This window comes from Hypanus sabinus, chromosome 27 (assembly GCF_030144855.1).
Source record: "Hypanus sabinus isolate sHypSab1 chromosome 27, sHypSab1.hap1, whole genome shotgun sequence".
Classification (NCBI taxonomy): Eukaryota; Metazoa; Chordata; class Chondrichthyes; order Myliobatiformes; family Dasyatidae; genus Hypanus; species Hypanus sabinus.
In genome coordinates, this window is record NC_082732.1 from 35,095,062 (window position 1) to 35,122,951 (window position 27,890).

Here is a 27,890-nt window from a genome sequence, read left to right on the forward strand (position 1 = left end):
TGGTGAAACCCAACATGTGATTCAATGAATAGATGATTAGAGAATAAGGGAGCGTTATTAGCATTTTCAACTGCACCTTTTATCATTTTGCTGACAAATTGAGAGGTCTGATTTGCAGCAATTAGCCCAATAGAAATTCTCTTGCTCTACTGGACATAAAGTACTGAGCAAAATTCTTGGGCATTGGAGATTTTTTTAATATGGTTTCAGGTGGTATGGCCTCCACTTAGCCCTGATCTCAACATCAATGAGGCTGTTTGGGATTACCTGGATAGACAGAAGCAAGTGAGACAGCCAAAGTCTGCAGAAGTACTGCGGCAAGTTCCCCAAGACGTTTGGAACAACCTACCACCAATTTTCTTATAAAGCTTCATGACGGTGTACCTAAATGAATTGGTGCAGTTTTAAAGGCAAAGGGTGGTCACACCAAATATTGATTTGCTTTAGACTTTTACTGTGTCATCATCATCAAGGGCCGGCATCGTGTGGCATGGGCAATCATGGTCTTCCATCTGTCATGTCCATGATTGTTCATGGTAAATTTTTCTACAGAAGTGGTTTCTCTGGGCAGTGTCTTTACAAGATGGGTGACCCCAGCCATCATCAACACCCTTCAGAGATTGTCTGTCTGACTTCAGTGGTCATATAACCAGGACTTGTGATATGCACCAGTTGCTCATATGACCATCCACCACCTGCTCTCATGGCTTCATTTGAACCTGATCAGGGAGGTTAAACAGGTGCTAAACCTTATCCATGAGTGACCTGCAAGCTATCAGAAGGAAGGAGCACCTTACACCTCCTTTGGCAGTGATGTATCTCCACACAGCCCCCTCCCCTTTAACTGTTTACTGCTCTTTATAGTTTTTGATACCTGGAAAGTTTTCAAATCATTATTTTTGAAAGCATCTTTGCTATACAATTTTTTTATACGCACCTAAGACTTTTGCACAGCACTGGAGATGGGCAGGTTTCCAGATTGTCAGTTGGAAGCCGGTTGTTGTAAATCTGATTAAACGTTCTGGTTCCGGGCCAAGTTTACAGAACCACAGCAGAGATGTCATCTGGTCCTAATATTCTCTGCTGCATCCACTGCTCTCAGCTGTGCCTTAGTATCATGTAAAGTGAGTAGAATTGGCTGAAGATGGTGAGGTTCTCAGGAGGCTTGAAGCTGAATGGCACTTCTAGCTGAACATGATTGTTGTCTCAGAATGAAATAATACAAAGGAAAGGCATCCAGGCAATTGTATCCGTTTGAAAGAGGAATCTGCTCTGTTTGTTCCCAAGAGTGCCTCAAATAATTTCTCTTGAAACACTTACCCAATTCTATCTTTAAATTGAAACTGCTGCTACAGTATTGTGCAAAAGTCTGTGGCACATATATACAGCAAGGGCGCTTAAGACTAGTGCACGGTACTGTATATTAACTTTCCAGTTACCAAATAACACTTAATACTACTGGGCTAATACAAAGCTAAATATTCTTATTTCTTTTTCCTATTTTAACGAATATACAGCACTGTGCAAATGTCTGAAGCACCCTAGCTACAATTATACGTGCCTAAGACATTTGCACAGTACTGTACTGCCATCATCATATGCCTATGACGTGGGCGATCATGGTCTTTGATCATGATTATTCTTGGCAAATTTTTCTACAGAAGTTGTTTGCCCTGACCTCCTTCTGGGCAGAGTCTTTACAAGATGGGTGACCCCAGCCATTATCAGTACGCTTCAGAGATTGTCTGCCTGGCGTCAGTGACCACATAACCAGTACCTGTGATATCTACCAGCTGCTCATATGACCATCCATCACCTGCTCCCATGGCTTTATGTGAGCCTGATCACGGGGCTAAGCACGTACTTCATATTGCCCAAGGGTGACCTGCAGGCTTACGAAAGGAAGTAGCGCCTTACATCTCCTTTGGTAGAGACGTATCTCCACCCTTCCATCCTTTACTACCACGGTGCCTGAAGAATGACAGAGAGATCCGGGTTTTCTATGGCTAGTTCATTTCAGCCAAAGTGAAAAAGTGTTTTCTATAATGTTTAAAAGAAACTATTGAAAATATCTTGAATACTATCTAGCTGGAAAGGTATCTTGAATGCCATCTAACCTATTTGGGTTCATCTCCTGAACCAGCATGGATAACTTCACTCACCTCAACACTGAACTGATTCCACAACCTATGGACTCACTTTCAAGGACTCTACCACTTATCTTCACAGTATGATGTATTTATTTATTATTTGGGGTTTCTTTTGTATTTGCACAGTTTGTCTTTTGCACGCTGGTTGTTTGAAAGCCTTTCTGTGTAGTTTTTCGTTCATTCTATTGAATTTCTCTGTTCTACTGTGGAATGCCCGCAAGAAAATGAATCTCATGGTAGCTTATGGGGGTGTATACATCAATTAAAATTACTGCCTGTTTTGCCTCTGGTATTTAAGGCAGCAATGAAGGTCCTCTATCTCCAGTGGTGTTCAAGGCTTCCTTCATCATGTCAGTAGCTTCCTCTCGGTTTTCACTACTGTCAGTCATGCGAGTCCCGGGTAGAGACTCAGGAATACTGTCACACTCAGATGTAGAAGGATTCTACATTGCTGTTTCTGTAACAAATTTGCTTTAACAAATTAGTCAGTGTTGTTAGCCCTCAGCTGAACCCCCAAACCTGGAGGACCAGTGGACCACTCTTAGTCTGCCATCTACTCTTTGACCTGTTTGGTATGGGTGACACTATCAAAAAGCTGAAGCATAAAGCCTTGACCCCAGCCAGCATAGCCTTCTGGGTCATTGAGGCACACAAGCCTCCAAATCATGACAAGATTGTGGTCCTCTTTGAGCTTTAAACTTTGAAATTGGGGTGTAGTTAAATGTGAGAACACAACCAAGTTATTTGCTGTGATACCAGCCTTGTCCTCTTTGGGAGCCTATTGTTCATAGTTATGGGATGTGTACTAGTGCAAGTTTTCCTCCATCTTGATGTGGAAAAATATCAACATTCTTTCTCTGTCGATTGGTCTAAATCCTCAACCCCTACCCAACAGTAGTGTGGGGAGTATCTTCATCAAAAGGACTGAATCTGTTCAAGAAAACGGCTCATCTTCATCTTCCAACAGGCAATTCATGATGAGTTATTAATGCTGGTCCATCCAGTGACATCAACAATGAATCAAAGAATTAAATGGTTTCTTGAGAAAGAGTGACAAAGGAAAGTTAGGATGAAATCAGATATAAGGATAAGAAAGTAACTGATGTCAAGATATTTTATTATATATCAACACTAGGGCTGTTGGAGGCCCCTCCACTCGAGTAATCACACTCTCTCTCTTGGTGGTGAAAGAGAGTTTGCTGCCGATTCTCGAATCAGGAGAACCAAAAAAAAGTGATGCTACAGTCTGTAACATTAAAACAGGATTGTCTCATTGTGGAAGGGGGTGACAACTCTTTCTCCCTCGAGAGTGCTTATAGAATGCCGAACTGTTGGAATGAACAATGGTTTTTAATGGATGCTAGATCATGTTCTCTTTGTGTGGGGTGGGGGAGGGTGATGCTTTCTGCTGGAACAAGTGGGGGCAGGGGGAAGGGTTGATGCTTTGCTGCTGTTTGTGGATGGGTGGGGGGCTCTAGGGTTCTAATGCTTTTCTGTTATTCTTTGGAGTTTTTCTTCTGTTTCATGGATGTCTGTCAAGAGTAAGAATTTCAGGTTGTATACTGACATTCACTGATGTTAAATGGAACCATTGGACATGGAGTATATTGCTCCACTAGATGAATTATGTTGCTGGATTGTTGAAAGGAAACACATTGTAATCACCTTGTTGGCTGAAGGTTAACTCAGTGGTGAGGGCAACTTGCAAGAACGTGGTATAGAGAAAATAATTTTTTTTCCAGTTTGGAGAGCCCACAATCATTTTCAGTTTACCCAGTAACTTGCCATGTCTGATGGGATGGATTGGTTTTAGAGACTTCACTTTGTGTTTTCCAGGCCTATATGAAGTGGGTGAAGAGAAGAGGAGAAGTCAAACTACCTGGCTTGAATCTGACGCACAAACAACTTTTTTTCTTGAACTTTGCACAGGTAAAATGAAGGCAGGCGTTCAGTTTGTGATAGCTTAGAAAGTATGAGGGGAAAGGGTTACAATCTCATTTTTAAGGCTAGCAGAATGAAGATTCTCCTGAATTGGATGTAAATAAGTGGGGAAATAACCATGTGAGTTTTGGACATCTTACCTCATCCATGGTTTTTATTACACTCTGTGGCCACTGCTAGAAACCATGGTTTCTTTAATAATCCTTTTTATAAGATTTGTTCTTTTTAACAAACATGTATTTTTCCCATTTATTGGCAGAAAGCAGCATAGCAACTAAACTAATGGTCATCACCTTTATCACTTTTCATTGGCTAAGTATTAGCACATGATGTAATTATGTAGTCTATTAAATAACTTATCTCCTTATAAGGAATATCTTTTTTATAAAAGTGATAGATTTTTCAGAAATGCCATATTTTTTTCCTTGTCTTACACCCCTTAGCATTACTTCCCCTCTTAGCATCATTTCTCAGCTCCTTATTTAGTTTGCTTAGTTTTAGTATGTTTATTTGTTTTCTGAATAAACTGAAATCTTTGAATTAAGTTTTTGACTCCTGGAAAAGGATCAGAAATGAGACACCACTTTATTAGTTACACCTGTACACCTGCCCGTTAATGCAAATTCCTAATCATATGGCAGAAACTCAGTGCATAAAATCATGTAGACATGGTCAAGAGGTTCATTTGCTGGTTAGACTAAACACCAGAATGGAGAAGAAATGTAATCTAAATTACTTTGACTGTGGAATGATTGCTGGTGCCAGATAGGGTGATTTGAGTATCTCAGAAACTAGAATCTTCACACACAACAGTCTCTAGCATTTACAGAGAATACTGTATAAAACACAAGAAAACAATTATGTGGTGAAAATGCCTTGTTAATGGGAGAGGTCAGAGGAGAATGGCCAGATTGGTTCAACTGACAGGAAGGAAACAATAACTCAAATAACCAAAAGTGGTGTGCAGAAGAGCATTTCTGATGCTCTTCTGCACACCACTTCTGATGGCACAACAAATTGAACCTTGAAAGTGGATGGGCTACAGTAGCAGAAGACCATGCGCATGCATTCAGTGGCCACCTTATTAGATACACGAGGTTCCTAATAAAGTAGGCACTGAGTTTATATGAGGCTAAGTAGCTAGGCTGCGCATTTGTAGCATGATAGCCTCGTCCTTGATCTAAGCACACAACTATCTTTCACGCATAAGCAAGATTGACAGGTGACTTAGCATGTTCAGCAAAATTCCTAACAGATTTAAAACTATAATTTTGTTCGCAGTATATCTACACTCGCCTGCCTAATACATTTTCATCATGTGCTTAAGGATACCTTATTTACAGTGGCTGGTTAACACTTGCATTCTGTATGTTCTCCAGGTATGGTGTGGATCATATAGACCTGAGTATGCCAGCCAGGTCATTAAAACAGAGGTTCACACCCCATTGAAATTCAGGTATGTGGCTATTGCTCACACAGGACAATCTTTGGATTTATGTTATAGGGTGACTCTGAGTTGTGGAATTTAATTAATTTCTTATCTTGGTTGTCTTTTCACTTCAGCTGCTAAGTTGGCATAGTCTGCTATCTGTCAGCATCACTTGCTGGGGCACGGGGCATACTTGAATGCATTTGTTATCTGACTGAGGGATGGAGAGTATCATTCATTACTTTGATATTGAAATAGCAATTATGACCCTGTAGAAAGACTGCGGCCTTGGACTGAACTGACAATAAGCAGATACTGATGGAACGGGAATATTTTTGGTTGAAGCCCAAAACTTGGGCCATTGATGCAGTCACAATGCGGAGGTCAAGGAAAATTTGGAATAGTGGTCAGAATGGAACTCCTGGAGTAGCGGAGGCAAATCTTATAAATGATGTTGATGAGTCAGGAGGAGGAGGTGGAATAGTAAGGTTAGGAAAAATAGAGTGGGAAATTGCTTGTGAAAAGGGTAAATCCCAAAATGGGCTATTCTGACTAAATGGCATTTCCCAATGTTGTAGATTCAATGTATCAAGTGCAAAAGGTGATGCTGAGAAATAGGTTTTAACAAAATTTTAATTGATCCCAAACCATCAGAGAGAGAAGGGGGAAAAGAGATAGATGTTAGCCTAAATTTGTCTTATGGGGATGAGTTGAGCAAGCTAAAGCTTTTCTGTTCGGAGTGAAGAAGGATCAGAGGTGACTTGATAACAAGTGAACAAGATGATAAGAAATGAGATAGAGTGGACAGCCAGAGACTTTTTTCCCAGGACAAAAGTTGCTAATATAAGGGGCATCACTTTAAGGTGTTGTCAGGAAAGTGTGGTGGGGGGAGGGATGCTGGAGGCTTTTTTTTAACATAGCATGCGCTGCCAGGGGTGGGGGTAGAGGCAGATACATTGGGAACATTTAAAAGAATCTTAGATAGGCACAAGGATGTATGAAAAATGGAGGGCTGAGAGATGGCACAACATCTTGGGCTGAAAGGCCTGTATTTTACTGTAATGTTTTATGTTCTATAAATTAAACCCTGGTAATCATTCACTTTCAGTGTTGGATATCCTCAAATACAGCAACTTTGCAAGCTGATCCATTGTAAGGATATACCCAGTTGCAGTCACATATCTCCATTGCTGCTGGAGATATTGGTAGCGTGCTCCTTTGCACAGCCCTGACAAGAGGTGTACTTTATCACTATCAATCACTTGTTGGTATTGCCGTATCTGATTATCATATTTTTTCTTTTGAATAAACCAGCTCAATACAAAGGGCATTGGCTACTAGAATTACATATTAATGCTATTAATCGTTACATTGACCGGGTACTCAAAGAATATACAGCAATGTACAAAAACAGGACCCGTTGGTCATACATCAACCCCATTTCCAGTGGACAAATCATAAATACTTCCTTTGCATCACAAAGCAGAAGAACTGCAGATTGGAAATTCAAAAAATGCTGGCGATACTCAGTAAGTCAAGCAACATCTTTGGAGAAAGATACGGACTTGAGCCAGCATCTTTTAATGAAAGGCCACCATCTTCATGGATGCTGCCTGACATGCTGACAATCACTAGCATTTTCAGGTTCTACTTCCCTTGCACTGCTTTTCCATTTCTGTTGCAGTCCTTTCACTTGAAATTCGAGGGTTCTCGGAGCTTGAGCATTCGTCCATGCTGGCATTCCTTCATGATGAAGTGAAAGAGAAAGTTGGCAGCTCAGGCTGACTGCTAGTTTGTAGGGTTGTTCATGAGCCTGAGGTTAGGTCGCAAACATTTCATCACCCGTCGAAGAGACGGCATCCGTGTGCAACTGAGTGTTGCCTCTGCTGCGTATTCAACCGTATCATTGTTCTGATTGGTTGGCTGTCGTACTGCTGCTAGTCTCTGCTGGGTCCCCAGTTGGGAAGCTGAGTGATCTCCACTGGCCCGCATCCCTGATTACCTATCGCTGTTGGCCTTGGACTCCTGAGAAACCAATGCTCACAACGACTGATATCCAGGGATGCAGGTCAGCGGAGATCACTCAACTACCCAGTTAGCCAGAGCCTGGCAGAAACTAGCGATCTGCATGACAGCCTTCTGATTCGAACAACAAGTTGGAGCAATATAAATGTGGGCACTCAGCAGAAACAACACTCTGATGATGTCACCTCAACTTGCAATGAAACGTTTGTGACCTAACCTCCAGGCTCAGCGAACAACCGTACAAACAACTCCTTTATAATGCACGGGGATTTGCTAACAATCAAGGGAGCTGCCTTTCAAATGAGCAATTAGAGCAGATGCTCTGTCCACTCTCCCAACTGGGGACAAAAAATCCCCATCCCACTCTTTTAAAGAAGAGCAGGAAGTTTTCACCAGGGTTCTGGCCAGTATTTATTCCAAACAAAACATCACTAAAACAGAGAATAATACATGGGAGATCTTCCATCGAGATTCACCTGAACCTGCTCATGGATAGGCTGGAGGAATCAATGAGAAACTACAGAAGTTGGGAATCTACACCAAAAAACAGAAAATGATGGGAATTTTCAGCAGGTCAGATCACATTTGCAGGTGCAAATTATGCTGTGAAGCCTGTGTCTTCACCAGGTTAGACCTGACACAAGGACAGAAGTCCCATTAAAATAAATGGGGGAAATCAGCTGTTTGGAGAATAATAAACTTGAACTTGTATGCAAACACACTGGCTTAAAGCAAGGAACACTGTTGGAAGAAGTCAGCACGTCAAGCATGATCTGTGGGGACAAAGGAACGTTCGACATTTCGGGTCGTGACCCAGTATCAGGAATGGTGCAGGGTCACAACCTGAAACGTTGACCATCTCTTTCCATGAGATCCTCCAGTAGCTTGCTTCTTGCTCCAGATTCCAGCCTTGCAGCCTTTAGTCTCCAATTTGGTTTAAAAGATTTTAAATGGTCTTTAGCAGTATTCCTTTGTTTTAAGTCCTTACTGAAAAAAAAGAGTTTTATGTTTTTAACATTTTTACTTTTCGGTAGCGGTCTTAAGTAAATGTGTCTGTTAGTGTCTGCCAAAGTCATTAAGAAATTATCAATAATAATGAGAAGTTTGAGAGTCAGTAAGCTGGGCCTGCTGGCTGTCAAACCCATTCCAGAAAGCGATGTGTTGGGAGAGCCCTGTGCTCTTGATAGACTGGGATCTGTGCCCAGGACAACCAGGGGAGAAATAGTGTGTGCATTATAGACTGTCAGTGATCAAGAGACAGTGGATGATCTGTGGAATCTGATCTGCTTAAAATTATTTTCATGTTAAGGGGAAATAATTCATTAGTATAACACACACAAAATGCTGGAGGAACTCAGAAGATCAAGCAGCATCTATAAGCAGACATCGTTTCGGGCTGAGATCTTTAGGGCCCGATGAAGGGCCTCAACCTGAAACATCGAATGTTTACTCCCCTCAAATGCTGCCTGATCTGTTGAGTTTTTGTATGTGTTGCCTTGGATTTCCAGCATCCGCAGAAACTCTTGCGTTTTTAATTCATTAGTGTATAATTGTGCGGGGCATAAAAGAAGTCGTGTAAATGCAGCTTTGCTCTTTCTCTGTCCTCGCTCTGCAGAGTCATCGGTTCCCTGCAAAACTTTGAAGCTTTTGCAGAGGCCTTCCAGTGTTCAAGGGGCAATGCGATGCACCCAGCCAAGAAGTGCCGTGTGTGGTAATGAACGACCTACTGCTCTGACCATCCGAAACCCTTCAAAGTCACTGGAGTACGTGTAGACTAAAGGTGGCCAAAGCCAATTGATCTGCCTAATAATCGTCCTCTAATTAGTCACTGCCAAGGTTATTGCTCTTGTTCTCTGTTGTTTTGAGTGTATACAACTGAGGAATGTTGGCTGTAGGCAGGTTAGGCAAATCCGTCAAACACTGACTGTTCTATACCTTAACATGACTGTTAACTGTTACTTACACTCAGTAATAACATCAGGGTGCTTTAGTTCTGCATAGAACTCCTTACTCAAAGTTAAACCACAATGTCATTTCTGGAGTCTGTGCAAATTGCTAACTCGTGATAGGGTTCGAGAAGAGGGGAACAGTCATACAGCAGATACATTAAGATTAACTGAGGCTATTGTTAAACAGTGATAGAATCTGTCTCCTGAGCAATGCTTCTTGAAGTTTAAAATTCCTGCATGCCAAGGCTATGACGTGTAATAATGATGTGTCCTAAATGCTTGTATCTGTTTTGACATCTATTTACCAACTTACCCATAGCTCAGGTGTATTGTGTGAAATGACGTGACATTTTTGTGATATTTCTTAAAAAAAATATTATTTCCCCAGTGCTGCTGTACAGTATAAACTTCAAAAAGTGGTATCTAAAGGCCTTTTTGATAGCATTTGTTTGAATGTGCTTTTCACAAGCTGCACCTTATTTTTAATATATTTAATCATATATCGATGATTTATAATATATTGTTTATATCTAGAAAAAAATCATTTGAGAAATCATCTTATGGTCTATCTATTCTGGGTGAGTTGTGTTTGACTTTAATATATTCCCATTGTGTCAGTATTTCCTAATAAATCCTTTATGAATATTACGAATGGTTGCTACTTTTCATGGGTGACTTGAGCAAATTAAAGTGGCTTCTTGACGTCTTCCCCACCTGGCTCAGTAGATCATTCTCGCCCGTCTCTCCGTTTTCTCAGTGGTATTTAAAGGCCCAGGGAGGAATGACTTGGCAGAGATCCAGTTTCTTTTCACTCTCTTTACTTTCTTTAACTGGCCTCTCAGTTGTAAAGGCAGGCCTTGCCCTAATAGCAACATAATGATGAATCATCACCCAGTACTGCCACCAGGTGACAGAATGCTCAACCACTCCTAAAGCTAAACAAGGCAACGGCAACAGAGTTGCGTCCTTCAATAACACTGGGCGCTGGATCAAAATCATCACCAGAGCAGGAGCCAAATCTCTCTACAAATCTGTTCTTCTGATTCCCACTCACTACCAAAGGTCGATAATACAATGCCTTCTGAGTGACCCTCCCTTATTTTTTCCAAGTCAGGAAACTGGTAATTAATGGTGACAACAGCAATTGAATTGCTTCTTAGATCTCACTGTAATATACACTCTGTGGCCACTTTTTTATCAAGGGATATGGGGACAAGGCAGGAACCGGGTATTGATAGTAGTTGATCAACCATGATCTCAAAATGGCGGTGCAGGCTCGAAGGGCCGAATGGTCTACTTCTGCACCTATTGTCTATTGTCACCTGCAGACCTGCTTGTTAATGGATATGCAAATATTTAATCAGCCAATCATTTGGCAGCAACTCAATGCGTAAAAGCATGCAGACCTGGTGAAGAGGTTCAGTTGTTGTTCAGACCAAACTTCAGAATGGGGAAGAAATGTGATCTAAGTGACTTTGACCGTGGAAGGATTGGTGCCAGATGGGGTGGTTTGAGTATCTCAGAAACCGCTGATCTTGGAATTTTCATGCACAACAGTCTCTAAAGTTTACAGAGAATGGTGCAAAACCATAAACATCCAGTGAGTGGCAGTTCTGCGGGCAAATACGCCTTGTTAATTAAAGAGATCAGAGGGGAATGGCAGACAGGTTCAAGCTGATAGGAAGGCGACAGTATCTCAAATAACCACACATTACAACAGTGGTGTGCAGAATAGCATCTCTAAACGCACAATATTTCAAACCTTGAAGTGGATGGGCTACAACAGCAGAAGGCCACAAACTTTGAACATTGCAACTCAGTGAATTGTTCTGTCTCCCCTCTTGCTGTGAAACAGGAACACTTCTTTTTCACTTATTGAGGGGGGGAGAGAGCCTTTGGTATGTCGAATTATGGGATGAACGAGTGGTCGTTGGGGTACTGCAAGTCCGTGTCTTTATTGATGCTTTACTGCATGCTTCAGTGCTCGGTGGGGGCGCCGATGCTTTTTTTTTGCTGGTGGGGGAGGGGGATCATTGCTTTGCTGCTGTTTATGTGTGGGAGGGGAGCTGGGGGCAGATTTGGGGTTCTAACATTTAACTGTCATTCATTCTTTGTGGCACGCCTCTGTTTTCATGGATGGTTGCGAAGAAAAAGAATTTCAGGATGTATATTGTATACATTTCTCTGACATTAACTGTATCTTTGAAACCTTTGAGATGCTGGATATCTTGAAGAATATACACACAAAATGCTGGAGGAAGTCAGCAAGTCAGGCAGCATCTATGGAAGGGAATAAACAGTTGATGTATGGGGCGAGACCTGATGAAGGGTTTTAACCCGAAACATCAACTGTTTATTCCCCTCCATAGATGCTGCCTGAATTGGTGAGATCCTTCAGCATTTAGTGTGTGCTTGCTAGTAATGTGACAGTTTTGTGGTCACTGCAGGGAATTCCAGACTTTTATATGACGACGTTTTAAAATTGAATTTGATTTTGCAAACTGGCTGTGGGAATGGGACAACACGGGACAGAGATGAACCATGATCTAACGAAACATGGTGGAACTACTGTTCCTGTTTTCACTGGGAAGGAAAGGTAGATAGAGTGTGGCTGTCAATGTACACTGGCTTATTTTCTGTTCTGTTATCCAAAGTCATCTTGACCCTTTTACCTTTGTTGTTCAATTATTCAAACCCATGATGTTACCCGCTTCATTTCTGGCTGTAGTTTTGTTGTTGACACTGAATGAGTCCAATTAAGATTAAAGGATTAAGAATTGAGATTTACCATTGACACAGACTGCACCTCATTTCATTCCCTCATTTAAACTCGATTTAATGGATAATTGTATCTTTTGAGCCAATATATTGGTGGATGGGACTTTCTGGTCAAAATGACATAATACTCCACCTGGCTGGCCTTCCTTAATACGAGTAGTTGCTTGATACAATTATAATGCCTCTTGCTTGTAATGAGCACTTTGTATACTTGAGCAATAATGTGGATGTTGCAACTTTTTGTCAAGAAATGCTGATTTGTTCCATCTGCTCCTGAAATAAAACTTTTAATTATACATCGGTCGGTGGAGCTATAAAGACATACAGGACAAAAACATGCCCTTCTGCCCATCAAAGTTATGGTAACCGTTTAGCCCATCTCCACTAATCTTATTTGTCTCTATTAGGATTATCAGTGTCAGATGATTCTAATAGGTTCAATCATTTTGCCTGGTAGTACAGTCCAATATCAGCCATTCCATGTGCAAAATTCTTACCCTTCATACCCCCTTTAAATCTCATTCCTCTCACTTTAACCCCATGCTTTATTGTTTTTGATACCACGACCATGGGGAAAAGATGCTGACTATCAACCCTATCTATTCCTCTCATAATCTCAGATTACACATAAAATTAAAATCTTGTTGCATGCACACTGGGATAAATACTGCTACAACAGCATGTGCAATAAGCACAAGGCATTGCAACCCTTGCTGACGCTGAAGACTTATCACAAGTTCTGCTTGTCTTTTTTTGCAGCACTTACAAAATGCTTGAGGAACTATCAGGCAGTGCTATGGAGGGGAAGAAACAGTCGATGCTTTGGGCTGAAACATTTCATGGGGACTCATGATGTCCTGATAAAGGGATTCAGCCCTTCCACAGATGCTGCCTGACTTGATGAATTTCTCCAGCATTTTGTGTGTATTGCTCAAGATTTCCAGCATCTGCCGAAACCCTGGTATTTATTTATTGCTTGCTCTTTGGGTGGGGTCTTTTAATAAGTTTTAAGTTTCTGAAGAAAGGCTCATCTGTTACTGTCAACGGTGTAATTTATCAGAGATGCAGAGGACACACCAATCTTTCATGGTGACAGACGTGATATTATTTAGTACAATTTAAACAACAAAAAGGAAGCTGAACTAATTGTGCAGTCTCAAGTGGACCTTAATTTTGTTCAAGCGAAGTACAGAAGATAATTATGCTCATGCAAGTGGGGAACAGTTTTCTTGCCATTCTGTACCTACAGACACAGATTCAGATCTAGTATATTGCAATTGATTTTCATAATTTACTAATGGAAATTTCTACCCACATGGATCAAATCTGGGATATTGAGCTGCAGTATGTTGATGCCACTGTTGTTGCTATGGACTAGATACCAGAAAGAGACAGCTGGTTGATATAAAACTCATAATATTCTTTATTTGGGGTACGCACAAGGTGGCAGACTTTGGAGTCATAAGAGAGAGAGAGAGAGAGAAATGCCCTGACCCAACATTACAGCACATTTTAAAGAACAAAGGTAACAGGGCAATTTCTATAGTTACAATGCCCTCATAATGCTTCTTTTGAGTTCAATGTACTTTTTCAAATGCCTGTATCTTCGCACCAACGCACCCAAATTGAATGTTAATTACTGTGGTCTCGGAGTCTTATTCATGCAACAGGGTGTTGATTGCATTCATGCATATGCAGACATCTCAAGTCAATTACATGTTTCCTGTTCCAAGCTGCATTTTAAATTTAACCTACAATCCATATTCAGATGTGAAGGTTGGTTACTGGTCTTCATTAATGGTTGCTATATTCCCTAACTGCAGAATATGCCCTAACACCACTATCAAATGAAGGACCACTTTGTTTTAAGAAGTGTTTGGTTATTTCATCAAATATTTAACAGCCTAAAAAGACCATAAACTTCCATATTTTGTTATGTTCTTCCAATAGCAAGCATGAAGTGAATATTCATAGAAATTACTTTCCTTCAGCTGAAACAAACCACTTAGATTGTGAATTTATTCATTAATTTATTGGGAGGGAAATTTACAAACAATAGAAACAGAAAACCTACAGCACAATACAGGCCTTTCAAGCCATAAAGATGTGCCAAACATGTCCTTACATTAGAAATTACTTAGGATTATCCATAGTCCTCTATTTTTCTAAGCTCCATGTACCTATCCAGGAGTCTCTTAAAAGACACTATCGTTTCCACCTCCACCACCGTTGCTGGCAGCCCATTCCACACATTCACCATTCACTGTGTAAAAAAACTTACCCCTGATATTTCCTCTGTACCTACTTCCAAACACCTTAAAACTGTGCCCTCTCATGCTAGCCTTCTCAGCCATGGGAAAAAGCCTCTTGACTTTCCACACAGTCAATGTCTCTCATCATCTTGTACACTCTATCAGGTCACCTCTCATCCTCTGTTGCTCCAAAGAGAAAAGGCCGAGTTCACTCAACCTATTTTCATAAGGCATGCTCCCCAATCCAGGCAACATTCCTTGTAAATATCCATTGCACCCTTTCTATGATTTCCACATCCTTCCTGTAGTGAGGCAACCAGATCTGAGCACAGTACTCCAAGTGGGGTCTGACCAGGGTCCTATATAACTGCAGGATTCAATGTGTTGTGCATTCAGAGATGCTCTTCTGCATGCCACTGGTGTTGAATACAGAACAGTACAGCACAAGAACAGACCCTTCAGCCCACAATGTTGCACCAAACCAGATAAAAAGTAAATCAAACACCCCCCCAAAACTAATCCCTCCAACCTACACAATGTCCATATCTCTCCATCTCCCTCATATTTATGTGTCTATTTAAATATCTCTTAAAAGCCTCTAATGTATTTACCTCTACCACCATAATGGGGAACGCACTCCAGACGTCCCCCACTCTCTGAGTAAAAAACTTACCCCCACATTCCCTTTGACCAAACCCCCTTTCATCTTCAGTGTCTGCCCACTAGAATTACACATTTCTATCCAGGGAAAAAGATACTCCCTGTCTACTCTAGCTCTGCCTCTCGTAATCTTATAAACCTTTATCAGATCCTCCCTCAGCCTCTGCTGCTGCAAAGAAAACAACACAAGTTTCTCCAGCCTCTCATGATAGCACATACCCTCTAAACCAGGCTACTGCTGAATGTAAGATCGTACTGTAAACAGGCTGGTTAGTTTGTTGTTCAGAATGGGGAAGAAATGTGATCTAAGTGACTTTGACTGTGGATTAATTGTTGGTGCCAGATGGGATGGTTTGAGTATCTCAGAAACTGCTGATCTCCTGAGATTTTCATGCACAACAGTCTTTGGAGTTTACAGGGATTGGTGCAAAAAAACAAGAAACTTCCAGTGAGCAGCATTCTGTGGGTGAAAACGTCTTGTTAATGAGAGAGGTCAGAGGAAAGTGGCCAGACTGGTTCAAGCTGATAGGAGGGCAATCATTACTCAAATAACCATGTGTTACACCAGTGGTGTGCAGAAGAGCATCTCTGAAGCCACAACATGTTGAATCTCGAATGTGCTGCGGCAGCACAAAACCACAAACATACGCTCAGTGGCTACTTTATTAGGTACAGGAGCCATGTGCCTAGTACAGGAGCCAGACAGTGTATGCCTCAACAGAGAAACTTGTAGGAATCATGTTGCAATAATTATTTGTGATTTCAATCAAAATATAGATTAAACAATTCAAACTGGCAAGGGTAGTCTTGAAGTCAAGTTCACAGAGTGTACGTGGGACGGTTTGTTAGAATTGTGTCTCAGAGTTTCTACAAAATAATTGCTTTGTTTGTGCTGGTGGGCCTGAATTTTGGTCTTGGCCTTAAGGAGAAGCTGTTGAGAGGCAAACCGACCTTAGAAAAGTTTGTTTCCTGATAAATGACAGGAAGAATTGAAAAGCAGAATACATTACGAGATGACGAAACAATTCCAAAGGGATGAATTGTAAGTATTGTTGAATATATTACTTATTAATATCACAATATGTTGAAATAAATAGCAGACTTTTTAAAATTTTAGTTGTATGGAAGTTCTGTTTCGTTTTTGAGTGTTTCAATCAATAGAGTGAAATGGGGCATCATGGTTGTGTAGCACACAATATAACATTACAGCACCAGCGACCTTGGTTCAATTCCCCATGTCTGTAAGCAGTCATACTTTCCCCCCCATGACTGAGTGGGTTTCCTCTGGATGTTCCGGTTATGTTTTGTGGAACATTAAACTAATTCAAAGAAAGACATAGGGTGCACTGTAACTTTGTCTTTACTTTCAGCGAGGCGCACACATATCACATGGTAGTGTGTTGATGTATGCAATTAATGTATTTTACATATAAGCCAAATTAATTATTTAAATCAACAAGAATGCTTAATCAAACAATATATACAATTACTCAAATATTATTGAAATATTAATTACACCACAGTCCCAGTTTGCTCTCACATTTTAAGACGTACAAATTAGTAAGTTAATTGCTCACATGGGTGTAATTGGGCATCGCGGCCTCTTTGGGCCAGAAGGGCCTGTATCTCTAAATGGAAATAAACAGATAGTGTGGGATGAGTGGGGGTGGGCTGTTGCTGTGTATTCCTTTCTGGTTTTCAAAAGTCAGTGACCTGAATGAAGACAATGAAAATATTGAAAAACCATCAAATGATTCTGATCTCAGTGCAAGTGGCTTGGAATTGGAGTGGGGAGGGTAATGTATCATTAAACAGATGATTGAAGGTGGCAGGGAGATTAATTTCTTTTCTGAGCTGCAGCTTGGAGGAGAAAGTTTGCTGCAGGTTTTTAATCCGCTGTATCTTCCTGCCCATGCCTCGGCTAACTCCTGTACTTAGCACCCAGATGTGCAATTAACATTGTCAGCTTGCTAACTACAGTGGGTCAGAAGTGTCACTGAGTTCCAGGCGAGTGCTCGCTGTCGGTAATTACATGTCTGGAATCTGATTGCTTCAGACTTCCAGTGAGAGCAGTCAGCTTGTTCTGGAAACCTGCCAAGAAGGAGCTAGATAGGTATCTTATGGATAGGGGAATCAAGGGATATGGAGACAAGGCAGGAACCGGGTATTGATAGTGATTGATCAGCCATGATCTCAAAATGGCGGTGCAGGCTCGAAGGGCCGAATGGTCTACTTCTGCACCTATTGTCTATTGTCTAAAGTATCTGAGCCCAATCCTGCACCTCGGGGAAGAGGTAACTATCATGCAGTTACTTCACTGCACAAAAAACCGGTTGATCATTTTCTACTATTCGTGTTAAAGTTCCTATTATTGTTTGGAGACCAAGTGTCCCTCATGTTTCCATAAATTCCATTCGGGAATGTAATCATTTTGGTTCAGAAGCCAATTATTTGCTCTGTCTCCAGGACTCCTGCAGGTAAAGATAAGGAAAAAAAAGAGTTTAGCTTTATTTTTCACATGTACATCAGAGCAACAAAACATACGGTGAAATGCCTCGTTTTACATCAAATCAAATCAGCAAGGATTGTGCTGGCCAGCCCATTAAGTGTCACCATGCCTCTGGCATCGACAGAGCATGCCCACAACTCACTAAGCCTAACCCATAGGCCTTTGGAATGTGGAAGGAAACGGCAGCGCCCGGAGGAAATGCACACGGTCACAGGGAGAACGCACTGTTATGATTCAGCAACAATGAATATAGAATTGAGACAGGTTCTTTATAACAAAACATTTATTAAACACTACTGAAAAAAACCCAAAAGTAAACAAACGACTAACCCAACCGGAAGTCGGCTGCTATACGGCAGCTCGAACAATTCTTAAGGCGATAATGCAAAAACAATTCTTGGAAGTAGAAATGCAGAAGTCCAAGTGATTTACACAGTCACTAGGAGAGTAATTCCTAGACATAACGAATTCCTCACCGACGTTACTCCTGATCCCAGCCGAAGTATGCCTTGCCTGAAGGACTTACGATGAAGGGAATAAAAGGCTTAAAGGCATTGACATTTCCTTGACAAAACGCTGCTTCCAGCTCTTTCTGCTTTCAGAATGCAGGAGCAATCTCGGGCACAGGTTACTAATTCCTTGTACGAAGATTAAATGAGGTTGAACCACCGACACCAACTTTACTTGATCCTTCAACTTCCCAAACTTCAATAATTCTTCACTCTCCAACTGGACTTTAACTGGCAGTGATTTTCAGAACGGCCGGCGCAACGATTCTTACAGCAGAAATTAAAACTCCACTTTTAAAATGAAACTTCATCATAACATCAAACACGCAGCAGAATGGACAAATTAAACCACGAACTGACCTGCGTCACAGGGAGGGGTTCTCCTTTTATACCCTGTTGAAAGAGGCTATCACATGACCTCACTGGCGGGAAAATTACATCACTCCACCATCACAAGACTCCACAAGACCATTACATCATGCCCAGCAGAGCCTCAATTACGTCATGGTCATGTGACAGGCACAAGGTACCCACAGGTACAGGTACGTAACAGCACAAATAGGAGGAGCCATTCCAACATGTTGGTCCATAGCCTCCTCCACCTCTAAGATGAAGCCACACTCAGGTTGGAGGAGCAACAGCTCAGATTCCATATGGGAAGCCTTCAACTTGATGGCATGAACATCCATTTCTCCCCCTTCCCCTTCTTTCTTTTTCTATTCTCCATTCTGGCTCCCGTCTTACCCCTTCTCTTCATCTCACCTACCCATCACCTCCCTCTGGTACCCCTACTCCTTCTCCTTTCTCCCATGGTACACTGCCCTCTCCTATCAGATTCCTTCTTCTTCAGGGCTTTACTTCAGCCATCCTATCACCTGCCAGCTTCTTACTTCACCTCTCTCCCACCCAGTTGCATTCCCCCTCACCTATTACCCACCAGCTTGTACTCCTTCCTCTCCCCCACCTTCTTATTCTGGCTGCTGCCCCCTATCTTCCCAGTTCTGAAGAATGGTCTTGGCCAGAAACATTGACTGCTTATCCTCCTCCATAGCTGCTGCCTGACCTGCTGAGTTGCTCCAGCGTTTTCTGTGTGTTACTTTGGATTTCCAGCATCTACAGTGTGTCTTGTGTTTAGAATTAGGAGGAGGAATGGTTCATTTCTGAGCTTGGATGCAGTTTGTGTGGAGTTTGCATATTCTTTCAGGTTTCCACCAAGAGCTCCAGTTTCTTCCCAGATCCCAAACAGGTACACCTTGATAGGCCATTTAAATTGCCCTTTTATGAAGATGAATGATAGAATCTGGAGGGTAAGTCGGCGGGGGATGTTGAGAGAATAAAAGATGCAATTAATGTATGATGTGTGTAAGAGGTTGGTCGGTGTTCAGTGTGGACTTAAAGCCTGTTTGTACCCTGTCCAAGCACCCTGCACTAATCTCACTGAGTGAAAAGCATAGAAATGAAACAGAGAACTGTCCATCCAACATCAAATTAAACAACATTTTTATTGCAAATAGTATTGCAAATACTAAGTAAAATTGATTATGGCAATTTTTATAAAGATTAGTTTAGTTCAAACATTCAAAGTAAAGGGGTAGGCTCCCCTCCCCCTTTCCTTCTCCCTAGGCCTCCTGTCCCATGATCCTCTCCCTTCTCCAGCTCTGTATCCCTTTTGCCAATCACCTTTCCAGCTCTTAGCCTCACCCCACCCGCTCCTGTCGTCCTAACATTTTGATTTCCCCCTCTCCCCCCCCCCCCACTTTCAAATCTCTTACTATCTTTTCTTTCAGTTGGTCCTGACGAAGGGTCTCGGCCTGAACTGTCAACTGTACTTCTTCCTTTAGATGCTGCCTGGCCTGCTGTATTCCACCAGCATTTTGTGTGTGCTGCTTGCAAAGTAAATTTATTGTCAAAGTACATATATGTCACCATATACAACCCTGAGATTTATTTTCTTACAGGAACAATCAATCAACCCATAATAGAATCAATGAAAGACAGCACTGACTTGAGTGTTCAACCAGTGTGCAAAAGCAACAAACTGTGCAAGCAAATAAAAAAAGAAAAAAATATTAATAATAAATAAATGTAACACTTACCCACAGGCTGGTATATGTCTAGGGGAAAAAGGGATCCAGCCACTCTCCAACCCACCTCCCGTACACGCAGGTGCTGTGAGAATCGAGTTTACGCCTCGAGCCCGCCAACAGTATCAAATCCACAACAAATACCGTTATGAAATACACTTTAAAGAGTTTACTAAAATTAAAAAGAGTAGTAAGCAATACAATATATATACACAAGGAAAAAAAACAAAAGGCGCCACTTATCAAAGTTCAGTCTGTTTAGTGCACTCGTTGGAGCTCAATCAACGAACCAATCGACCCATCCGGCCGTCGCACCTGGGACCACCCCGGTGGTCTTACGAGCAGTCCAGCACACGTCCACCTTCTTCCATGTCTTCCTCGGCCTCCCCCAAAAAACCCGCGAAAAACCCCTCCCCCAAGTTCCCAGCATCACAAGACACAATGACATTCCCCATTGATTAACAAATGAATACAATTACCATATCAGCCATTCTAAAGTGAAACAACGGCTAGAGAAACACTTATCCGACAAAGAAACATTCCTACTTGTAACAAACCAAAGAGGCCATTTTGAGTAACATACCCAGGACATTGTACATTCTCTCCCCACCAGCAAATGTCATGCCCTCATGGCATTACTAGAGGTCCCCAAAGCTTCTCGCAACACACAAAACCCAACCCAGGTGCAGAAGGCAATGACATAACTACCCATAGCAGTAGAAATCACACTCGGTTCTCCCGGTACCACATATGTCAACCGCTCCGGGGGGCGCCTAATCCTCTGAGATCTCCATACCCCTTCTGCCCCACTGGGCTCCCTCGTCACCTGCGAACCCACTGTCTCGGACACCCCAGGTCTACCTGACAGACCCGCACCCCCTTCCTCACAGGGGTCCTCCCTCACCCGAGATCTCCCCGGCTCACGCTCAGATTCCACCCTCTCTCCCACCAATGTAGTCTGCCTCTCCATCTGACCCTCAAGACCTTCCCTCCTCTCACCCAATTCAGTATGGGAAGGGCCAGGAGCCTCCTCTCCTGGTACTGGAGCACTAGCGAATGGGAACAGGACCCACTCATCTGAGTCGTCCTCCTCTGAATCGGTAGCCATTCCCGAGTGAGGGACCCGTCCCCGCTCTTCAGCAGCGGGCTCTTCCCGTTCTCCGCTCCCTCGCAGAGTCCTTGTACTGGGCGTAACCTCCCACTCGGGCTCCTTATCCACCTGCACCGCTTGACCCAGTGGCAGCAGGTGATTCCTATGGAGTACCTTGATAGGCCCTTTTCCATCCTCGGGTTTCACCCGGTAAACTGGCAGGTTCGGCATCTGGCTCTCTATTACATAGGGGCTGGCCGCCCATCGATCTGCCAACTTGTGCTTACCAGGGAGTCCCAAATTCCGTAAAAGGACCCGGTCGCCCGGTAATAATTGTACAAACTTCACCTTTCGATCATACCGCATCTTATTCCGCTGATTTTGTTTGGTAGCCGCCGCCTCGGCCAACTCGTACGCCCGCTGTAACTCCCTCTTCATGTCGGACACGTACTTTAGATGGGACTTCCCGGGAAATTCACCCACTCCACCTCCAAAACACACGTCAATGGGCAACCTCGCTTCCCGCCCAAACATCAGATAATAGGGTGAATACCCTGTAGCCTCATTGCGAGTACAATTGTAACAGTGAACCAATTGTCCAATATGACGACTCCACCTGCTTTTCTGCCCAATCTCCAGCGTCCCAAGCATATCCAACAGGGTCCTGTTGAATCTCTCTGGCTGAGGATCTCCCTGTGGGTGGTAAGGGGTAGTCCTGGATTTCTCAACCCCAAGCATAGTCAGTAATTCCTGGATAAGGCGGCTCTCAAAGTCCCTCCCCTGATCACTATGGATTCGCCTGGGAAGGCCGTAATGCACAAAGTACTTCTCCCATAGCACCTTCGCCACTGTCGTCGCCTTCTGATCCTTGGTGGGAAATGCCTGAGCATAGCGAGTGTAATGATCGGTGATGACTAATACATTCGCGGTGTTGCTGGTGTCAGGCTCAATCGACAGGAAATCCATACATATCAGGTCCAGAGGTCCCGCACTCTGCAAGTGCGACAGTGGAGCCGCCAACGCTGGCAGGGTCTTCCTCTGGATGCAACGACGGCATCCCCTACAATATTCTTCGACGTCCCCCCTCATCCGGGGCCAGTAGAACCGGTCTTTGAGTAATCCATATGTCTTTTCCACCCCCAAATGTCCAGAATCATCATGTAAGGCCTGGAGTACAGTCTGGTGATACTCCTCTGGCAGGACCAGTTGCCAACAGCGGGGTTGGTCCGGAGGCGTTGTTACCCGGTACAAGATTTTGGTCTTTAACTTCAACCGAGACCACTCCTTCAACAACAGAGGCACATATGGGTGTTTCGCCTTCTCAGCCAACGCCCCATCCCCCTTCTCGACCGCTCTCCACACTGTGCCAATGCCCGGGTCATTTTGCTGAGCAGTTGCCACTTCCCCCGGACTCAGTTCCGGCAACTGTTTAGTCCCCAGAGCGGTCAGGTCACAGTAAACTAGGGGTATGGCGTCGTCAAAAACCCCCAAATGGTCCACGGCTCGTTCCAGCCTCCCTCTTCCCTCGGCCTTCACGGTGATAACAAACTGACACATCGCCTTCACTCCAGGGGCAGGGACACTCTCCCACTCCTCGTCCTTCTCCTCCTCCCCCGGCTCCCGACGAGACAATGCATCCGCATCGATATTCTTGCTTCCGGGGCGGTACCTCAGGCTGAAATCATATACCGACAATGCCGCCAGCCACCGATGTCCTGTGGCATCCAGCTTCGCCGAAGTCAAAATATAAGTGAGAGGATTGTTATCCGTTCTCACCTCAAACTTGGCTCCGTAACGGTAATCGCCCAGCTTGTCCACCACCGCCCACTTCAGCGCCAGGAACTCCAACTTGTGAGTGGGATAGTTTCTCTCCGATGGCGACAAGCTTCGGCTGACAAAGGCTACCGGCCTCAATGCTTTGCCATGCTCCTGGTACAGAACAGCCCCGAGACCCTCTCGGCTGGCATCCGTGTGCAGCACATATGGCTTCTGGGGATCGGCAAAAGCCAACACCGGGGCCTGGGTCAGTGCCCTTTTCAAAGATCGGAACGCCTCTTCACATTGATCATCCCATCTCGAGCCAAAAGGTTCCGCCGGGTTCCAGTATCCTCCAGCATCCTGCCTCTGGTTCCCCGTCCTCTTCTTCCCCACCGGGGGATAGCCACACAACAGCTGAGTTAACGGGTGACACACTTTGGCGTATCCTTTCACAAATCGCCGGTAATACCCACAGAACCCCAAAAATGAGCGCAGAGCACCCACTTTCTGGGGTCTCGGCCAGGTGGTCACAGCCTCTATCTTGGTTGGATCAGTAGCCACTCCCTCTCGCGAAATGATATGGCCAATGTAGTTAACCGACGACTTGCAGAACTGGCATTTGTCCAGGGAAAGCTTCAACCCTTCTTCATTAAGCCAGCCCAACACCTTCAACAGTCTCTCCTCATGTTCCTCCAAAGTCGATCCAAACACTATCAAATCGTCCAGGTACACCAGCACCTCCAACAGATTCATATCCCCCACAGTTCTCTCCATGAGCCTCTGGAAGGTGGCTGGGGCTCCGGATATGCCTTGGGGCATTCGTTCGAACTGAAAGAACCCCAGTGGGCAGATAAAAGCGGTCTTCTCTTTATCGGCCGCACTCATCGGGATCTGGTAATACCCACTTCTTAAATCCAGCACACTGAACCACTTTGCACCGCTCAGGCAGGCCAACGCATCCTCGACTCTTGGGACAGTATATTGATCAGGGACAGTTCGCCGATTCAACGTCCTGTAGTCAACACACATGCGCACTCGCCCATTCTTCTTCCGTGCCACCACTATTGGGGACGCATAAGGACTTCGAGACTCAGCTATGATTCCGGCCTCCTTCAACTTGCACAAGTGCTGTCGCACGTCCTCAACATCTGCCGGAGCCAGCCGCCGGGATCTCTCTCGGAACGGGGTGTCCTCCGTCACCCGGATGGTGTGGCGAGTGCTTTTGGAGCAGCCAACATCAAACTCGCCCCGAGAAAAAACAGCTTCCATCTTCAGCATCTTCTCCACTAGCCTGCGTTTCCACTCCGGCGACACTGGGGAATCCCCGAAGTTAAAGGCTTCAGCGGTCAGCTCCCTTCGATGCTCCGATCCCTCCCCGTTAGGGGTCCGCACTGGTGCGCTGGACATTACCGTCACCGGGAACAGATGTGCCAGCGGCATTCCCCTCTTAAAGGTGATTTCTCTTGCCGTGGTGTTCCTGACACTTATAGCTATACGCCTCGCATGTACCACCCCTGGTCTCTGCACTTCGGGCCTCACCAGCGCCCCCGCCGGAAATCGTGTCTCCCCTTCAAGATCGTCTGGGGCATCTACTAACAGGGCTTCTCCTGTCGGCACTCCTGGGAATCTGGGGGTCCCCATCACTAGTGCTACCTCCCCTGGTTGGATCACCTTGGGCCTCGCCTGCGTACACCACACCGTCCCTCGTTTACACTCCGGGTCCAGCCCTTGGGAGGCAACCCCTTCTTCGAACACTGCTCAAAACACTGGATGCACCGAGAGGGTCTCCAGAAAGTCTTCCCCCCCTTTCTCCTTACAAGCTCCCAGGAGCCGTCGCACAACTGGGGAGTTAGTCCCCACCAGGAGGGCAGCACCACCGGTTTCCACCGGGTCAGGACACACCAACACCAACGTCTCAATAGCTTCCGACACTCCCACATCGCCCTCCGAGAACTCCAATCTCACCGATAGGTACCCATCGTACGGGTAGTCACCCTCGCTCACACCCCAAATCTGCAGGGCGTCAAATGGTGTTACGGGCAAATGCTTTAGATGTTGATTGTAGAAAGACCGGTACAATAAGGTCACCTGCGATCCAGTATCAAGAACGGCTTTTGCGTAAACTCCCTCTATCCGTAGACCCACACTGGCACGGGGTCCTACCAGCCCATCCGGAACAGAGGCGTGGGCACCCGGTGGTCTTCCGGCTGATCTCTGGGAACGTGTTCCTCCAGAGGCTCCAGTCCATTCCCTCACTGAGCCTCTCCTAAGTTTCCCCGACACCTCTCCCTTCTTAGTCGCAGGGGGGCTTGTCCTCCGCGGGACTCCTTGTCTCTCACAATCCCACCTAAAGTGACCCTCTTCTCCACAGCTATAGCACACACTGCCGGCTGCCCCTCCTCTCCCAGGACGGCTCCTGCTCCCAATCCACTGCACTGATCGCCCCTGAGAGTAGGTACCTCCCCTGTCCCTCCCCTCCAAAGGGGGTTCCCTACTCCCCGGGGGTTTGTCATTCCTCCACTCAGCCACCACTTCCTGTATCGCTGAGGATCGCTCCCGTAGGCCCGTGCCCCTTTTCCGCCCCAATGCTCTCTCTTCCTCTCGCACCTCTCTAATCAGTGGCCCGAAGGATGGAGGGGGACCTTTCCTATAAGCCTGCCGGATAGTCCACGCCACCTTGTCCTCCTCCAGAGAGCCACTGAATAGCTGACTCATCCTCACGCTAGCCACGTCAGTCGCCTTCACTACCCCTCGGCGCCGCAGCCCCGAGAGCATCCCCTCCATCCTAAATATATACTCGGAGAGCTTTTCCCCTCTCCATTGTTCCAGGCGTTGAAACTCTGCTAAAAGCAGCCAGGGTTCCCCTGACAACCCAAACGCTCCCTCCAAAACTTCTAGGCAGTCTTCCACTGAGGCCCCAGGCTTCTCAGCTTTCAACTCCCGGATGGTTGTGGCTGCTAAACCCCTCAAACTTCCCAGCAATCGCTGCCTCTTCTCCTCCTCTGAACCTGGCCACTCCTCTAACATCAAAGACGTATGCTCGATCCAGGTCTCATAGTCCACCTCCCCATCCGGAGTAGGCTTGGCTCCGGAGAACACCCCCAGCTTCAGCCGTGGCCTCTCGGCCACCCCCACCAGGGAATAAAGTGCGGCTGCCAGCTCCGAGGCTTCCACCCTACCTGGGGAGCGGGGCTTAGTCACGACTCCCTCCTCCCACCTCCCTTTACTAGTGCCGGGCACCTCTCTGGGGTCCACCTCTAGCTCTAACTCCTCAGCCTCATCCTTGTAGAAGTGGAGCCCCCACGGGCCCGCCTCCCCCGGTACACTGACCGTCGCCGGCAGTTCCACCGTCCTGACTTCAGTACTCGTACGAACCAACACCCAGCTAGACCCCACCTCTTTACCACACCGTCTAGCTACCAATTCTACCTGCCCAATACCCTTCACCGAACTTAAACCCCTCACTATCACGTCTCCTGAAACTCGAAAATCCACTCCGCTCACTACGCATGCGTACTGTACCGGTACATCTTCAAACTGGCACCAACAAACAAACTTATCTCTGTCCATCTTCCTCTGCTGCCTGCGCGATTCCACAGCCCCTGACAATCCAATCCGGGACGAGCACCCCACAAATGTAACACTTACCCACAGGCTGGTATATGTCTAGGGGAAAAAGGGATCCAGCCACTCTCCAACCCACCTCCCGTACACGCAGGTGCTGTGAGAATCGAGTTTACGCCTCGAGCCCGCCAACAGTATCAAATCCACAACAAATACCGTTATGAAATACACTTTAAAGAGTTTACTAAAATTAAAAAGAGTAGTAAGCAATACAATATATATACACAAGGAAAAAAAACAAAAGGCGCCACTTATCAAAGTTCAGTCTGTTTAGTGCACTCGTTGGAGCTCAATCAACGAACCAATCGACCCATCCGGCCGTCGCACCTGGGACCACCCCGGTGGTCTTACGAGCAGTCCAGCACACGTCCACCTTCTTCCATGTCTTCCTCGGCCTCCCCCAAAAAACCCGCGAAAAACCCCTCCCCCAAGTTCCCAGCATCACAAGACACAATGACATTCCCCATTGATTAACAAATGAATACAATTACCATATCAGCCATTCTAAAGTGAAACAACGGCTAGAGAAACACTTATCCGACAAAGAAACATTCCTACTTGTAACAAACCAAAGAGGCCATTTTGAGTAACATACCCAGGACATTGTACATAAATAAGCAATAAATATCAAGAGCATGAGATGACGAGTCCTTGAAAGTAAGCCTACAGGTTGTGGGAAGTGAAATTGAGTGAAATTATCCTCTCTGGTTCAAGAGCTTGAGAGTTGAGGGTGATAACTGTTCCTGAACCTGGTGGTGTGAGCCTTGAGGCTTCCCGATGGCCGCAGCGAGAAGGGAGCTTGTCCTGGGAGGTGGGAGTCCGCGATAGTGAATGCTGCTCACCTGCAACAACACCATGTAGATGTCCTCAGTGGTAGGTGGGATTTTACTTGCTACATGAGGGTGTATGAGGTGGCGAAGAGGTTTGTCGTGTCCATTCCAGGGCAAATCAATCAACTTTGGGCCCCACTGGACACTCAGCTCTCAACTGTGGCTTCAAGTAGCAGCTTAAATGCACCAGTGACCATAACCCAGTAAACCGCTTTGACAGGTGGGCTAAACCAGGTGAGGGTAATCTAATACCACAGTAAGATAGGGACGTACCTGGCCTAGCATATAAAGTCAGTTCTGAC

General features: G+C 44.8%; 2 protein-coding genes across 2 annotated transcripts in view; one reads left to right on the plus strand and one right to left on the minus strand.

The window, feature by feature from the left end:
- mmel1 (membrane metallo-endopeptidase-like 1) overlaps nt 1-10,102 on the plus strand; it is a 106,084-nt gene extending 95,982 nt beyond the window's left edge. The window contains exons 21-23 of the mRNA XM_059952218.1: nt 3,987-4,079; nt 5,471-5,547; nt 9,161-10,102. Coding sequence (XP_059808201.1) covers nt 3,987-4,079; nt 5,471-5,547; nt 9,161-9,260 — 270 coding nt within the window. The 3' untranslated portion in view covers nt 9,261-10,102. The remainder of the gene's footprint in view (nt 1-3,986; nt 4,080-5,470; nt 5,548-9,160) is intronic.
- Nucleotides 10,103-20,247: 10,145 nt separating this feature from the next.
- On the minus strand, nt 20,248-27,843 carry LOC132382212 (uncharacterized). Its single transcript, XM_059952211.1, has 2 exons — nt 25,742-27,843; nt 20,248-23,152 (listed from the first exon to the last, which is right to left on the minus strand). The coding sequence occupies exons 1-2, from the start codon at nt 26,702-26,704 to the stop codon at nt 20,906-20,908; spliced, it is 3,210 nt and encodes a 1,069-aa protein (XP_059808194.1). The 5' UTR covers nt 26,705-27,843; the 3' UTR covers nt 20,248-20,905.
- Nucleotides 27,844-27,890: the final 47 nt, after the last annotated feature.